The sequence below is a fragment of the Chionomys nivalis genome, chromosome 15 (genome assembly GCF_950005125.1).
Source record: "Chionomys nivalis chromosome 15, mChiNiv1.1, whole genome shotgun sequence".
Taxonomy (NCBI): Eukaryota; Metazoa; Chordata; class Mammalia; order Rodentia; family Cricetidae; genus Chionomys; species Chionomys nivalis.
The window spans coordinates 44,790,771-44,806,836 of NC_080100.1; the positions used below are offsets into that span (position 1 = coordinate 44,790,771).

At 42.0% G+C, this 16,066-nt stretch overlaps 1 protein-coding gene across 2 annotated transcripts in view; it reads left to right on the forward strand.

Moving 5' to 3' along the window:
• The first annotated feature begins 1,623 nt into the window (after window positions 1–1,623).
• Slc30a5 (solute carrier family 30 member 5) overlaps window positions 1,624–16,066 on the forward strand; it is a 29,769-nt gene continuing 15,326 nt past the window's right edge. For both annotated transcript variants that reach the window (XM_057789999.1, XM_057790000.1), the window contains exons 1-5: window positions 1,624–1,959; window positions 7,681–7,803; window positions 10,360–10,426; window positions 12,381–12,466; window positions 12,815–12,902. In XM_057789999.1, coding sequence (XP_057645982.1) covers window positions 1,883–1,959; window positions 7,681–7,803; window positions 10,360–10,426; window positions 12,381–12,466; window positions 12,815–12,902 — 441 coding nt within the window. In that variant the 5' untranslated portion in view covers window positions 1,624–1,882. The remainder of the gene's footprint in view (window positions 1,960–7,680; window positions 7,804–10,359; window positions 10,427–12,380; window positions 12,467–12,814; window positions 12,903–16,066) is intronic.

Below are 16,066 nucleotides of genomic sequence, written 5' to 3' on the forward strand. Positions count from 1 at the left end.
CACACTACATTTGAGTAGTCTATCCATATTGCCGGTGCTCCTGCCCAGCAATTAAATAAAACCCACAAACCTCTTACCTTTCTCCATTTTTTAGACATATGTATTGGCATTTCACTTTTATTTTATTAAATAAAGCTTATCTGAAGATCAGAGAGTAAAACAGACCCACTGGTCAGCCTTACTGTCAGGGACCAGCCTCGTCAAAAATAAAGAGTACAAAGTCGCAAAAATAATCAAACAGAAACCATAGAATAGTACCAGGAGGGAGTTCCAGTGAATACTGAAATCACTCACGTTTAATTTCCAATTGCTTAAAATACCCCAACCCCAAGAGGTAGGAGTAAGATAAAAGACTGCATTAATATAATACAAGGAAATGAACAGGCCTGTTAAAGGTTGTGTCCATAGTTAAACATTCAGTGCTAGAACTGTCACGTCCTAGACCGAAACATTCTGTAGGCAAACCACTCCCTGGGTGGAATCCATTGTTATCTCATTAACGGAACTGGAACCTTAGTTGGATCCTTGGATTTCTGTTTGAGGTGGAAACATATCTACTTCTCTATTCCTGAAATACAAGGTCTGGATATTAGCACACCTGTTGATGATAACCTTGAGAAAGCAGGACTCTAAATCTAAGTGGAACCTTTGTTTGAGGTAGTAACACAATAATCTTGAAGGAATAGAGGTAAATTCCAACTCTCTGACCTTTGGTCAAGATAGAAATAGGCTCACATTTTTGGACCTCCATACCTTACAGACCGGGTAGTGGTAACACACACCTTTAATCCCAGTAGCTGTACTAGTTGCCATAGAAACCAGGTGTGCACGCCTTTAACCCCAGCCTTAGAAAGTATAAAAAGGGGAGAAGACAGCTCTTAGACACAGTCTCAGTCTGAGATTCCTGAAGGCAGGATCGCCATTTCAGACTGAGGTCAAGGTATGAGCAAGTGACTAGCTGTTTTGCTTTTTGGATCTTCAAGTTGAACCCCAATTTCTCTCTCTGAGTTTTTATTAATTGTGCTGAATTCAGACATATCCTCACAGCCCCCACCCCCCACTCTGTGTCATAGTATCATCAGAGATCCAAAACTAGTTATCTCTTTGTGGGAGTCACAAACACTTAAAAAAAAAAAAAAAACTTTTAGCCTTCTCATCATAAAAAGAAAAAGTTGATGGGCTTCATATATACTTTGAGTTAGCAGAGCCTAAGCGTGACTTACACCTGTAAATTCATACTCAGATGTATGAAACAGGAGAATTGCTGCGTGTTGGAGGTTAGCCTGAGCTACATGTTGAGTTCTAGGTCAACCTGGGCTACAGAGTGAGGCTGTTTGAAGTAAGAACCCTAACGCAAAGAGCTAAAACTAGCAAGCTCAGTTTAGTGACAACAATGTGCCTTTTCTAGGGGACGGCCCATTCCACGCACAGCGGGAACCCGCTGTACCCGAGATGGACCGTAGGTGGCGCCGCAAGGACGGGTAAGTGCGTCCGGGTTTCCTCTAGGAGACGCGACTAGAGGGCGGGGCGATCCAGCCTCCGGCGCGGGGGGAGGAGCCTGCGGCCCGAGCCACGTGTTCACCGGCGCGCAGGCGCAGGATGGGGCACTCCCCGGGGAGTGAGGGCTGCTGGGCCGGATGACGTGGCCTGGCGGCGTCCGTGCCCGTCCTGCCTCCGGAGAAGGGCGCCCCCGGAACGGCCCGCGGCCTAGTCCCGCCCAGCGCGCGTGTGCCTGCCTGCCGAGCCCAGGCTAGCGGCGGGGACTGCGGGGGACGGCGCGCCGCTGACATGGGGGAGTGACGCGCCTGCGCCCGCGCTTCCGGAGCGGCGGCGAGACATGAAGAGCGCCCGCGGCGCGGGCAGCGGCGGCTCCTGAGCCGGCATGGAGGACAAGTACGGCGGGGACGCGCGGGCCGGGCCCGGCGGCGGCCTCGGGCCGGTGGACGTGCCCAGTGCCCGGTAAGGAGCGACCCGCGGCGGGCGGCGGTGCCGGACTGGCTCCCCTGCCGGCTGCCCCTTGCGGTCCATGGCTTGAGATCTGCGAGCGGGCGGGAGTCCGGGCCAGTTTCCAGCCCTTGGAGAGACGATCGTGGGTGTCCCTCCCCGCCACGGTAACGCGGGGCTCCTTTCCCTCTCCCACGCCTGCCCGAGTGCCTATGCGGAAGGTGTCACCGTCTCGCGCGGAGAAACCAAAGTACAAGCCGATGAACTTAGGTGTTCAGCACGGCAAAAGTCCAGCCCGGCCTGTCGTCGGGTTTTCGTGGGGAGGAGTGGAGGGCTTATTTTATTTTAATAGTACGAAATGCGTGCTGCTCCCTTCTCCCAAATTCGTACGGTACCGGAATTGATGAAGTAAAAGTTCTTTCCCCTTCCCTCAAGCCTGAGTAGTGTACAGCGCACCAGCGAATTGTGTGTGTCCTTTCTGGCCTGTTCAAGTTCTGAGGTAGTGTTAAAGATACATAAACTAGAGCCCAGCAATTTCGTTCAAACTGGTATTTATTACCTTCGGTTTTTTTTTTTTTAACGAGATTCAGTTATTCTAATCAGTGTGCCCTCTGAGATTTAGTGATTGTTTAATAATGCTCCTGGAACGTAGTAACTGCGTTACCAGCTAACTTTGGTTTGTGAAAAGGGCACATGCTGAGTAGAATTTAAACCAACTGCGGGGTTTGTAGCGTACATTTAGCTTTCTGTGTATTTTGAGCGATTCATTTATAGCGTGTCACGTGTTAATCAGTGGCCCATAAGAGCTAAATGCAGACGGAGATACTGGTATGGATTGGTAGTAGAGGGGAAATACCAGACAGGGACAAGACTAGGCCAATTCACAAAATTGGACTGTGGAGACAGACTAAAGTATCAGATGATTGTTATATTTCCTGTTGGAAACTGCTGGTTTCATAGCCTATTCATTGCCATAGTCTTAGGAAGTACAGATATTTCAGGGTAAAGTGTGCTGTACTCATTTACTCTCAAATAATGCAAGGGTTGTGTGTGTTAGTGTGTGAGTTGTTTAAAAGTGTGTGCTTATGAGCCTTCTGTCTTAGACCAGTATGGGAAGTGTCCGTCCTCGGCTGGCTTACCTGTGGCATTACTAGCCTAGCAGAGCTGCACTTCTTTCGTAGTTGATTGCAGAACATAAATTTTGACTCAGGACTGGTTGAGTTTTCAGGTTGCCAGGGTTTTCTGTATGGTCAAGTGCTGGTTATTAACTGCAACAAAAATTATCGGATCCTCTCATTGTGCCTGTTTTCATGCCTGGGTTCACATATGTCTTAAACAAAGAAGGTTTCTGCTTCGGCTTCATTAAGTCTTTGGTGGTCAGGACAGCCAGCGTTCGCTGAGGTCTTAGTCTACACCTCCCTTTAATCTTGACAGCAGCCCTACAAACTTAAGAAGTAGTGTCCTTGTTTGATAGGTCAGGAAACAGCTGCCTAAGGTCACACAACTAATGAATGACCTGGAGTCCCTGTTTCAGAACTCATGTATTATGTATGCCTTCTGCTCACACCTGTGGGTACTTGACTATGTATTCATTCAGTGAGGTGGACTGGTATTGTTATTATTTTGTTTTTTGTTTTTTTTTGTTTTTTTTTTGTTTGTTTGTTTTTTTTGGATTTTTTGGATTTTTTTCGAGACAGGGTTTCCCCGTAGCTTTGAGGCCTGTTCTGGAACTAGCTCTTGTAGACCAGGCTGCCCTCGAACTCACAGAGATCCGCCTGCCTCTGCCTCCCGAGTGCTGGAATTAAAGGCGTGCGCCACCACCGCCCGACTGGTATTGTTATTATTATGTATCCTATTTCTTTTTGAGACAAGATGTCACTGTGGTGGTAAGACCGGCTGCTCCTTCAGCCTTGTTAAGTGCTAGGATTACAAGCCTAGACCACTATGTCTGGTCAGCATACTGCTTTGTTTGTATATATGTGTGTTTTATGTACTCAGGTGTCCTGCTCTGTCACTACCCTCTTCCCCTGCGACAAGGTCTCTCCCTCAACCTGGAGCTAGCCTGGCAGCCAGCAAGCCTCACCAGCCTCCTGTCTCTTGAGTGCAGGGATTGGTTAGCACCCCGGCTTTTATGTGAATTCTGGGGATCGGACTCAGGCCCTCACACTTACACAGCAAGTGCTCTTGCCCACTGAACTATCTTCCCAGGCGCTTGGCTTTTATTTATTTATTTTTGGTTTCTCCGGACAGGGTTTCACTGTGTAGCCTTAGCTGTCCTGGAACTCACTCTGTAGACCAGGCTGGCCTTAAACTCACAGAGATGCTTCTGCCTGTGCCTCCCAAGTGCTGGGATTAAAAGTGTCCCGGCTTATTTTAGTTTTTATACATGTAAATGCCTGCTGGGTATATCCCCCTCCTACCCCTTTATACCCCCTCCTCTGTTGTAATATCTAGAGAACTATGAGTGACAGTGATGAGCGAAGTTCTTGGAGTTATAAACCCATATCCAGATTTTAATGATTGCAAGTTTAGAGGACTGAAGGACTGTCTAACCACAGAGGAGACCAGTTACTTTTTTTATGAGATCACTTAATAGCAAATAATGGTTTCTAAATCGGTAGCTGGACTGAATGCCCTGCGTTGCCCTGAGGTCCAGTGGACTTTACAAGAGCCTCCCCTTCTCTAGTCATTTCCCTGCTTAACATGAACTACGTGTTTGTATGTGATTACTTAGCCTTAGCCAGTGTTTCAGAGATATCTAGCAGGAAGATGTGTTAACTAGAACTTTCAAAGTCAAAGAATGCCGGAGCCAGCAGGATGGCTTGCTGCCAAGACTGATGACCTGAGTTTGGCCCCTTGGACCTGCACTTAGAAGAAGAGAACCAGGGTTGGAGAGATGGCTCAGCGGTTAAGAGCACTGGCTGCTCTTCCAGAGGTCCTGAGTTCAATTCCCAGCACCCACATGGTGACTCATGACCATCTACAATGGGATCTGATGCCCTCTTCTGACATGCAGGTGTATATGCAGAGTACTCATACATAAAATTAAATAAAATTTAAAAAAAAAACATTTTCAGAAGAGGAAAACCAACTCCTACAAGTTCTCTGACCTCCGTGTGACAGTGCCTGCTGCATGTGCACACATGCCTACACAAGTGATAACAGTGAAGTAAATATGTGTAAGAGAGGGGAAATAAGTCAAAGAATGCAGTGTTTAAAATGTCAATAATTTTCCTAATTTGATAATTATAGCAGAGTATATATATTGCATGAAAGAGTCCAATGTCAGAATATGTGTATGGTTGCAAATGTGCATAGAATAATATGTTTATACACATAGAGATGAAAAGGAAGAGGTTTGTAAAGCTATACCTAAATTGGTTACCTGTGAGGAGAAAGTTAGAAATGATTTAAAGCCTTTCCAATAATCGGCTGTTCAGGAGTTAACATTGTGACCTCTGGGATGCTGTGCGTGCATGTGTGTATGAAAATAAAGTTTTCTTACTCTGACTAGCATATTATCAATGAGTGTTTTACGTGATCTATATCATTCAGGCACCAATTTTTGAAATTTTTAGTATTTGTACAGAAGTCATGAATAAATCTATAATCTTTGTAAAATAAGTATGTTAAATATAATTTGCCTTTTTCTATATAATCTATTGCTGAACTAAATCACTAGATTGGGCTAAACTTAAAAGCAGTAGGATCTTCAAGGCCTTCTTCAGTGCTCGTGTTTTGCACATGTGCTGTTGGTTATTACGTTGAAACTTGAAACTCAAGAGGCTTAAACAAATAGGGATTCTCTCACTAAAGAAAACAGAGGGGTTAGGTGGTGGTGGCACACATCTTTAATCCCCCAACACTCAGGAGGCAGAGGCAAGCAGATCTCTGTGAGTTTGAGGCCAGCCTGATCTACAGAGCAAGTTCCAAGACAGGCCCCAAAGCTACACAGAGAAACCCTGTCCCTGTCTCGAAAATTAAAAAAAAAAAAAAAAAAAAAAAAAGCCCACAGTGATACCCCCTGAGACAAATTCGTTACTATTGTTTACAGTGTATTAACTTTCATATTCAGACATATAAAATGGATGCAACATCTTTAGCTAAATTTTTTAAATTATTTTTATATATTTTGGGGTTAGGCTAAAAATTTAAGTTTTAGGTAAGTTAGGTGTGATATAATAGGCAAGAGAGTCGTAAGTTTTAAAACCAGTCTGGACTACATAACAAGACTCTGTCTCAAATATAGGGGGGTATTGTAATAAGAGCGGCGGGGCTGTGTCTCCGGCACCCAGCCGCCCGCATGGCTAGCTTATGCCCCAAAATAACAACACACAAATTTTATTCATTTAAACAATGCTTGGCCCATTTCTGTTCATGTGTGTAGCACCCCAAGGTGCGCTTACCGGGAAGATTCTAGCCTACGTCCATCCTGGGTCAGAGCTTCATTGCATCTGCTCTGGAGAGGAGAGCATGGCGTCTGTCTCTCAGAGGAGCTGCCCTGCATCTGAGCTCACTTCCTCTTCCTCCCAGCATTCTATTCTGTCTACTCCACCCACCTAAGGGATGGCCTATCAAATGGGCCAAGGCAGTTTGTTTATTGACAAATGACCTTCCTCCATCAGGGGGATAGTTTTTCCTTAAAGACAGAAATAAGGTAGATCAGTTCAAGGCACTTCTTTCCCTGCTGAGAGGAAGAGATGAGGCTGTACCTGAAACTACCCTGCCAGATCTCCCTTGGTCCCAAGGGCCATATGTAGCATCCAACACATACTGAGCATGGGATATCCATCCAAGCCGGAAGTTGGGCCTCTAGTAGTTAGGAATGAGTAGTTGCCTGGATGTGGGGAAGCAGGAGTCTGAGGGCCTGGTTTCTTGGAAGCCTAAGCTCTTCCACCCCTACTTTGCAGCTTCCTCCTGCCCTTATGAAGTATGTCCAGTCCTCCTTTTCGGACTCTGGATCTAGTCACTTTCAACCACAGCCAGTGCAGTCAATATCAGGACAGAGGAGGGACAGGTGCCTCTTGCTGTGTGTCATAAATTTCTAGTCTCTTCACATACAGAATGTGGTTTCTGCTTTGTTTTTGTGATTCTCATTTTTGACTAACAATAAGTAAAGCATATTTCAAATTTCTCCTTGAATTTTGCGAAACTATATTGTCTGTGGGGATTAGGGAGCACTGGGAATTGAGCCTATGACTTCCCACAATCTACGCAGTCACTCTACCACTGAGCTACATCCTCAACCTCTTGCTTATTTATTTATTTTTTTCTTTTTTTGAAGATCAGGTCTCACTAAGTTGACTGTGCTGATTTTAAACACACTTTTCTTCCCAGGCAGGGATCTGTGAGTTCAAGGACAGCTTCGTTTATGTAGTGAGTTCCAGGCCTGCCAGGGCTACATAGTGAAACCCTTTGGGGTTGGGGAGGGGCACAGATCCTTCTACCCAGCTTCCCAAGTAACTGGGATTACCAGCATGTCCTACTCTGACTGCCTCAATGTTGCTTTACATATGATGTTAATGTGCATTGAATATAAACCAAGAGTATATGTACCAGAACATAAATGTAGTTGTGTGGATGGTGAGTTATTTGGGGGAAGATTTTTATTGTTGGTTTTTGTGTGTTCATGTGTATTTCCATGATTTTTAATGTCCTCCTGTACTTGTAAACAAGATTACAGCAATCCTAATGATTGCAATTATATTAAAAATTGTTTCTGTTTTTATTTTTCAGATTAACAAAATACATTGTGTTACTGTGTTTAACCAAATGTTTGAAGACTGTGGGACTTTTTGAGTCATATGATCTCCTAAAAGCTGTTCATATTGTGCAGTTTATTTTTATATTAAAACTGGGGTGAGTATAGAGCCTTAATGTTTCTTATTTCTCTGTATCTTTAAGGAATCTTACCTACCTATCCTTGAAGTTTATTCCTTCTGACAACTATTTGATAATTTTTTTCTTTAAATAGAAGCTTACATAAGGGTAGAAGTCCAGAGACCTATCAGAAAAGGGTTATTTTAGCTAAGTGTAGCAGTCTGTAATCCCAGCACTATGGAAGTTGAGTCAAGAGGATCATGAATTGGAGGCCAGCCCCAGTTTACACAGTGAGACTGTCTCAAAAATAAATTAAAAGGAGATGGTTAAATTCTTACAACTTGACAAACTCAGGGTTTTAGTTAGTTTGTGCTGCTAAGATTTTTGTAAAGCTCTTTTAATACCTATCTTTTTTTTTTTTTTTTTTTTTTTTTTTTTTTTTTTTTTTTTTTGGTTTTTCGAGACAGGGTTTCTCTGTGGCTTTGGTTCCTGTCCTGGAACTAGCTCTTGTAGACCAGGCTGCCCTCGAACTCACAGAGATTCACCTGCCTCTGCCTCCCAAGTGCAGGGATTAAAGGTGTGCGCCACCACCGTCCAGCTACCTATCTTAATAGATGCTTTGGTTCATATCTATCTTAGCAACCAGTCTTTTGTATTATCTTGTATCATTTAATCTCATGGGGGTAGGTGGAAGGCTCCCCTTACACTCGTGAGAACAAGTGTAATACTATCTCTTTTTTTTATAAAAAAAAAAAATAATTTTGACAGTTTGTTCCACAGTTAAGAGCAGTTACTGCTCTTACAGAGGACCTGAAGTAAGTTCCCAGCATCTACTCATGTGGCTCACAATGCCTATGATGTCAACGCCAGATCTGACACTCTGTGACCCTGTGGGCACCAGTACACACATATGCAGACAAACACGTCCACATACCTGAAAATAAAGTTCATCTTTAATAGTTTTGGCTTTGTACTTCCCTAGGGATTTATAGACTGTCACTGATGTAGCTCAGTCTCGCAGTCATAAAAATGTTACCTGGGGTTTGTCTTAGCACAGACATTCCATGTTTGCAAGTTAAGTCATGCTGTGCTGTGTTCCCTACACAACTCATCAAAGGACAGGGTCCTCGTGTATAGTTTGTATATAGTGTTCTTCCTAAATACTGATTTTTGGATCTTGAGATTAATAGTCATCCTCCTGTGTGTTAAAAGTTTATCAAAGATGCTTGAGGGTGTAATTTGGTGAGTTAAAGAAATTCTTGACTGGAAGAATTGACTGTTTTTATATAACATAGTAAGAAGATAGCGCATGTTACTGTTCAAGATTTATCACTACTAAATATAAGAGAAAATGAGTTGCTCTCTGTGCTTTGTTAAGGTATTGAAAGTATTAAGAGCTAAGCATAGTGGCTCATGCCAGTAATTCCACCACTTAGAAGACTCAGGTAGAGAATCACAAGTTCAAGATCTGCCTGGACTGCATCATGAGATACTTCCTCTACAATACAATACAATAATGAGTCTTGACACTCTTTATTACGTATGTGTTCTGAAGACAGTTACCAGAGAAGCTCCTGGTTTTTGCCATAAAAGCCTCATCACTATTAAAGGCAGTAGCTGCTACACTTTTGTGACAGAGGCCAGGACTCTGTGTACCGCTGGCTGACTTTGAATTTGCTTTGTAGATCAGGCTGACCTTGAACTCAGATCCGCCTGCCTCTGCATCCAGCTTGCTAGGATTAAAGGTGTGTACACCCAGCCTAGAGCAAGGTTTCTTTAAATGTGATAATCACAAAAATATTGGCAACAAAAACTTAATTTGAAATCGAATGCATAATGAATCTAAAGTGTTTCTGTAGCACAAATTAGCTGTAGCTGCAGTCTTGTTTCTGCACACAGCATGAATGCTTTGCACTGTGTATGTCATCTTGCCATACAGTTCCAAAGAATACTTCTGGCTCATCTTGACTAATACTTAAGACTCTTAGGTTTTGAATTAGTATTTTTACATTATATATAAAATTTTCTAGTCTTAGAGAAACATAATGGTTTAATTAGAGAAAACAAAGATTCAAAATTTCCTAGTGTCATTCTTCAGCATGTTCATATCACATTAATGTATCTAAGGATTGTACATATATCCATCTCATTAGGATGCAAATTTGCTTTCACCTCTAATAATAAAACTATATACGCCAAAGCATTTAAGATATTTAAAGCCAGCCTTTAATCCCAGCACTGGGGAGGCAGAGGCAGGTGGATCTCTGTGAGTTTGAGGCCAACCTGGTCTTCAAGAGCTAGTTCCAGGACAGGCTCCAAAGCTACAGAAAACCCTGTCTTGAAAAACAAAAAGATATATTTTAAAGATAAAATTTTGCTATGATTTATTAGCAGTAGATGTTTGATTTATGTGTATATTTTACATACCTATATATCACAATAGCATAAAAAAATATATCAGATAGGAAGGGGCCATAGGAAGAAAGAGTGTAAAAAGCTCTGCTCTGGAGGATAGCATGTTTCCAGTTCCAGTGTGTTTGTTAAACTACACCTAATATTTAATGTAATGTTAATATATTCTTTCAATGTTTACAGGACTGCATTTTTTATGGTTTTGTTTCAAAAACCGTTTTCTTCTGGGAAAACTATCACAAAGCATCAGGTGAGATGTCGACAGAACATTTGGTCCTTCGGCTTCCCTTTCAGTGGTCCAGAATAAAGCGCCATTTCTACAGTTTTCCTTTGTTGTTGCTTATGTGTTTGTTTGAGACAGGATCTCCTATAGCCTGTTCTGGCCTCAGTCTTGTTATGTGGCCAATGACGACCTTGCACTCCTGACCGCCTTGCCTCTGCTTCCCTAGTGCTGCTATTGCAGGCTTCCACCACCACTCCCAGTTTACATAGAGCTGATCCTGGGACTCCTGCATGCTGGGCAAGCGGTCTACCATCTAGCTACATCCCCAGTCCTAGAGTTAACTCTCTCCTGACTTGCCTTTTCAAAATTGAGGCTCCAACAGTGAACTATAAAATCTTAATGTAATGTAGAAAAGGGTAACAAATTTTAAAGTGGTGTCTTTAACACAGTCTCCTTATTCAGAAAGGTACACAGATCAGACATGGAGTCATGCCCCAGAGGCTGGAGTGTCACTGGGGAATAGATTGTGTGCAGGGGGTAGAAGTTGGCCCCTAAAATCAACTATATTCATGCCTTGTACTACTTACATGATTTCTTTTTTCTTAATTTTGCTTACTTATAAAGTAAAGATAACAGTATTGTTCTGTGTATTTGTGAGGAATAAATTATTTTATCCATGGGTTTATTTTTTAATTATACCTCACATGTGAGTATGCAGTACATATGCAGTGTATCACCCTGGTCATCATCGTAATTCCCCTCAGATGGCTTCATGACAGAAAAGTTCCTCATTGAGCTTAGCCTCTCACAAAGTGACTCCCTGGCGTAGTTATATTCTAATGCGTGTCTCTTTCATGTCACAATTATGGTCCTCTTCCATATTATCGGCATGGCAAATTGAAGTTCTTCTATTTAAGATTTGTTTATGTATACAGCATTTCTGCTTGCATGTGTCCCTGCAGGCCAGAAGAGGGCACCAGATCTTATTACAGATGGTTGTGAGCCATCCTTTGGTTGTTGGGAATTGACACAGAACTCTGGAAGAACAGCATGTGCTCTTAACCTCTGAGTCTTTGCCCCCGGAAAGCAAGACATTTTAAAAATACAGTTAATCTTTTTAACTTCATCTAAGTTTCTTTCTCCATTTTCAGATAGCTATAGCATAAAAATTCCTCCTGGAAAGCCAAACATGGTTGTAAACACATGTACTCATGATAACTAACACATCAGAAACAGGAAGATTAAAATGATTTCAAGGCCAGCCTGAGCTGTGTACTGAGACCTTGTCTCCAATAGAATCCTCATAGAGATTTTTAAAAAGGAAAAAAAAAAAACTCAACCATTCCTAGAAAACTAGTGGAAAAGAATAGAAAATTGTGCTGTGTAGGAAAAAAGATTTAAGACCTAAAAGGTAGATGTAGTGGTGCACCTCTTTAACTAATCCCAGAACTCAGGAAATGGAGACTGATGGACCTCTATGAGTTTGAGGCCAGTCCAAGCTACATAGTAAGAATATAGACAGTAGCCGGGCGGTGGTGGCACACGCCTTTAATCCCAGCACTTGGGAGGCAGAGGCAGGCGGATCTCTGGGAGACCAGCCTGGTCTACAAGAGCTAGTTCCAGGACAGGCTCCAAAACCACAGAGAAACCCTGTCTCGAAAAAAGCAAAAAAAAAAAAAAAAAAAAAAAAAAAAAAAAAAAAAAAGAATATAGACGGTGGAAGTAAATCTAGCTAATAAGAGGATTTTGGCATTTTCTTTTTATTGTTGAAATACAGGGTCTCACTGTTAGCCTGAGCAACTTGGAATTCATTATGTAGACCAGGTTGGCCTGAAATTAAAGGTCTGCCTGCCCTATCTCCTGGGTTCAGAAATCAAAGACATGCTCTACCATGTGCTGCCTTCTGTAGGTATTATTTAAGCATGGAATATTTACTAGCAAATGGATATGACTAAGGTTTTTAATTTTTTTCTATTTATAGTGGATCAAAATATTTAAACATGCAGTTGCTGGATGTATCATATCACTTTTGTGGTTTTTTGGCCTTACTCTTTGTGGACCACTAAGGTAAATAAAAACATGTATTTTCGCTATTTGTTAACATTTATTCATTTGAATCTTAATTTTGTTCTGTATCTTTTAGTATTTGCATGTGCATATATGTAGAGGTCAGAGACTGGCAGTCACTCCTTCTACCAAGTGGGTCTTGGGGATCATGAAGATTATTATTGTCTGGTATTTTGTAGCCTCATTCTTTCTAAGACAGTTAATACCGAAATATTTTCCAAAGGAATTGTCCATATTTCTCTTTCTCATGTTTTGTGAAACCAAAGGGATTTTCTTTTCTTACTCTGACTGAGTTCGTACTTCCTGAAAAAGGTCAGATCCATTCCTGAGCAGTGTTTTCTTTTCTAGGACTTTGCTGCTGTTTGAACACAGTGATATTGTCGTTATCTCACTGCTCAGTGTGCTGTTCACTAGCTCTGGAGGAGGACCAGCAAAGGTAGGTTTTCCATCATTGTTAAACACATTGTTCATAGCAAAACAAACCATATCTTTTACCATTTATAATAATGAAGAGACTTAATAGTAGCTAAACATTTTTCTGGCTGCATTTTGATGATTATAGTTTCATAGGAAGTTGTGAGAACAGTGCGGAGATGTGCTTTCTAGTCAGCTTTTCCCAAAGGAGACCTAGAGGTTGATAACAGTATAATCCATGCTTTAATCCTTTACTCAGGTTTTAGCAGTGTTACACACGTATTTGTAGATTGTGTAAACACCTATACAACCACAGTAGAGAACTGACATCACCTGCGAAGATCTCCTTCACGTGCCGCCTGGAGCCCTCTGCCTTATTCTTCACGTTCATAGGAAAAGCCTGTGAGCTTGCTGTGTTTAGTCTGCTGAACCCAGAGCCTCACCAACTTGTCATCCCTGTTGAACAGAAATAATTTAAGTATTACTGTCTTTTGGAAAGTGAGTTGTCAGTCTACCGTCCAAATGTTAGAGCTGGCACTACACTATCTCCATTTTACCAAATTAAAATATTCCTACTCATGGTGCCTTGTTGTGGAAACTGGCGTCTGATTCCATAGCAGTTGCATCCCTCCCCTACCACACACAATAAATAAATCTAATTTTTAACAGATAAGAGAGTTTGAGGCTAGCCTGTACTACATGGTGAGACTCTACCTTTAAAAACAAAAAGATGGGGCAGCAGAGAACAGGGGGAGGAAAAATGAAAGGAAATGGGGGTTAAAAGAAAGGAACATTTTTAATTGTGTAGATTTTTTTTGTTCACACTTATCACTCCCTGGCCCTGTCTGTATGTATGTCTGCAATGTAGGTTTTTTGTATGCTGCCTTTGGCCATAATTCTCACCACACTAAGAATTTATTGAACAGACGAATGTCTTCTTTTCTTTTTCTTTCTTTCTTTTTTTGTTTTTTGTTTTTTTTTTTTGTTTGTTTGTTTTTTGTTTTTTGTTTTTGTTTTTTTTTTCGAGACAGGGTTTCTCCGTAGCTTTTGGTTCCTGTCCTGGAACTAGCTCTTGCAGACCAGGCTGGACTCGAACTCCCAGAGATCCGCCTGCCTCTGCCTCCCGAGTGCTGGGATTAAAGGCGTGCGCCACCACCGCCCGGCTTTAAATATTTTTTTTAAGATTTATTTATTCAGGGCTGAAGAGATGGCTCAGTGGTTAAGAGCATTGCCTGCTCTTCCAAAGGTCCTGAGTTCAATTCCCGGCAACCACATGGTGGCTCACAACCATCTGTAGTGAGGTCTAGTGCCCTCTTTTGGCCTGCAGGCACATACACTGACAGAATATTGTATACATAATTAATAAATAAATAAATAAATAAATAAATAAATAAATATTTTTTTTAAAAAGTATTTATTTGTTCATTAGATATACACTGTTCTTCAGGCCAGAAGGGAGCACCAGATCTTACTACAGATGGTTGTGAGCCATCATGTGGTTGCTGGGAATTGAACTCAGGACCTCTGGAAGAGCAGGCAGTGCTCTTAACCACTGAGCCATCTCTCCAGCCCTTGTTTTGTTTTTCAAGACAGGATTTTCCCGTGTAACAGTCCTAGCTGTCCTGGAACAAGCTCTTGTAGACCAGGCTGGCCTCAAACTCACTGGGATTCACCTGCCTCTGCCTCCCAAGTGCTGGGATTAAAGGTGTACACCACCACCGCCAGGCCAAAGGTCAGACACTTTTTTGTTTTGTTTTGTTTTGTTGGAGACAGGGTTTCTCTATAGCTTTAGAGCCTGTTCTGCAACTAGCTCTTGTATACCAGAGCTGGCCTCAAACAGAGATCCACCTGCCTCTGCCTCCTAAGTGCAGGGATTAAAGGCATGTGCCACTACCACCCGGAATGTCTTGTTTTCATTTGAAATTTTTATTTACTGGAAGTTTTATAGTTCCATTGCTAAGTGTACATGATATTCTTATGTAAATGTGTGAAATAATACGTGTAAGTATAAATATTGCATAAAATACTTGTGAGTTTACAGATAACAAATTGTAAGAATATGAAGTTTTTATATCTAACTTTCTGAAATGCTTATATGAACTAGGCTTATACATTTTTTCTGTAACTTTCTTTTATCCATATTCTTTCCCTGCAATGACAGCACAGACTTTAAAAGTTTATCAGGAAGCCGGGTGGTGGTGGCACACGCCTTTAGTCCCAGCACTCAGGAGGCAGAGGCAGGCGGGTCTCTGAGTTGGAGAACAGCCAGGGCTACACAGAGAAACCCTGTCTCTTAAACAAGGTTTATCAGGGCACGGTATATGGCTGTGAGAGCAGGAACCTGAATACAGGTCCTCGGCACCCATGTAAAACTCAGGTCCCAGGCCTTGCTCTTTATGCTTATAACCCCATTGTGGTGTGGTAGAGACAGGTAGGTCCTGGGGCAGGCAAGCTAGCCCGCCTAGTCAGAGCAGCCAATTTCAGTTTCAGATTCATTGAGAAACCCTATCTCAAAAAATACGGTAGAAAGGTAAGAGGATTGGAGTGTGGATTTCCAACAACCCCTCTGGGTGGGGTGGCTTACAACTGCTTGTAACTCCAACTCCTAGGGATCTGACACCCTCTTTTGTTCTCTGACGACACCTACGTTCATGTGCACAATTCCCACACATGTACACGTTTAAATAAAAACTAATCTTAAAAAAGTAGAGAGCAATAGAAATCACCAACTGTCTTCGTCCGTCTTCCTTATGCTTGCATACAGCCAGCACACACATCTACCATACGCATCTTTAACACTCTCTTAGGAATGACCTGATTTTCTCAGCATGGTTCCATGGACCTTTTCCCTAGGGGAGCACTAGCTAGACTGTTCTGTTTCTTAAGTGTTGCAGAATGCAAAACGGCTCTACTAACTGTTGTTCCTGAGGGCTTTTCAACCAAAAATTAGGAAACTTACTCTGTAAACCTTAATGGTTTGTTCATGTTAATATGCCTGGTAACATTTTGAAGGAGATACGATGTTACCATTAAAAATGCTCTCCAGAGTTTATTTCTGTTGCTTTTATTATTTGTTGTACTGTAAACTATGTAAAGATGATAATGTCAAGTGTTAACTTTTACTAAATGTTCCTTTTTTGTTTTGTCTTGTTTTTCAAAACAGGGTTGCTTTGGAGCTTGCCCTGG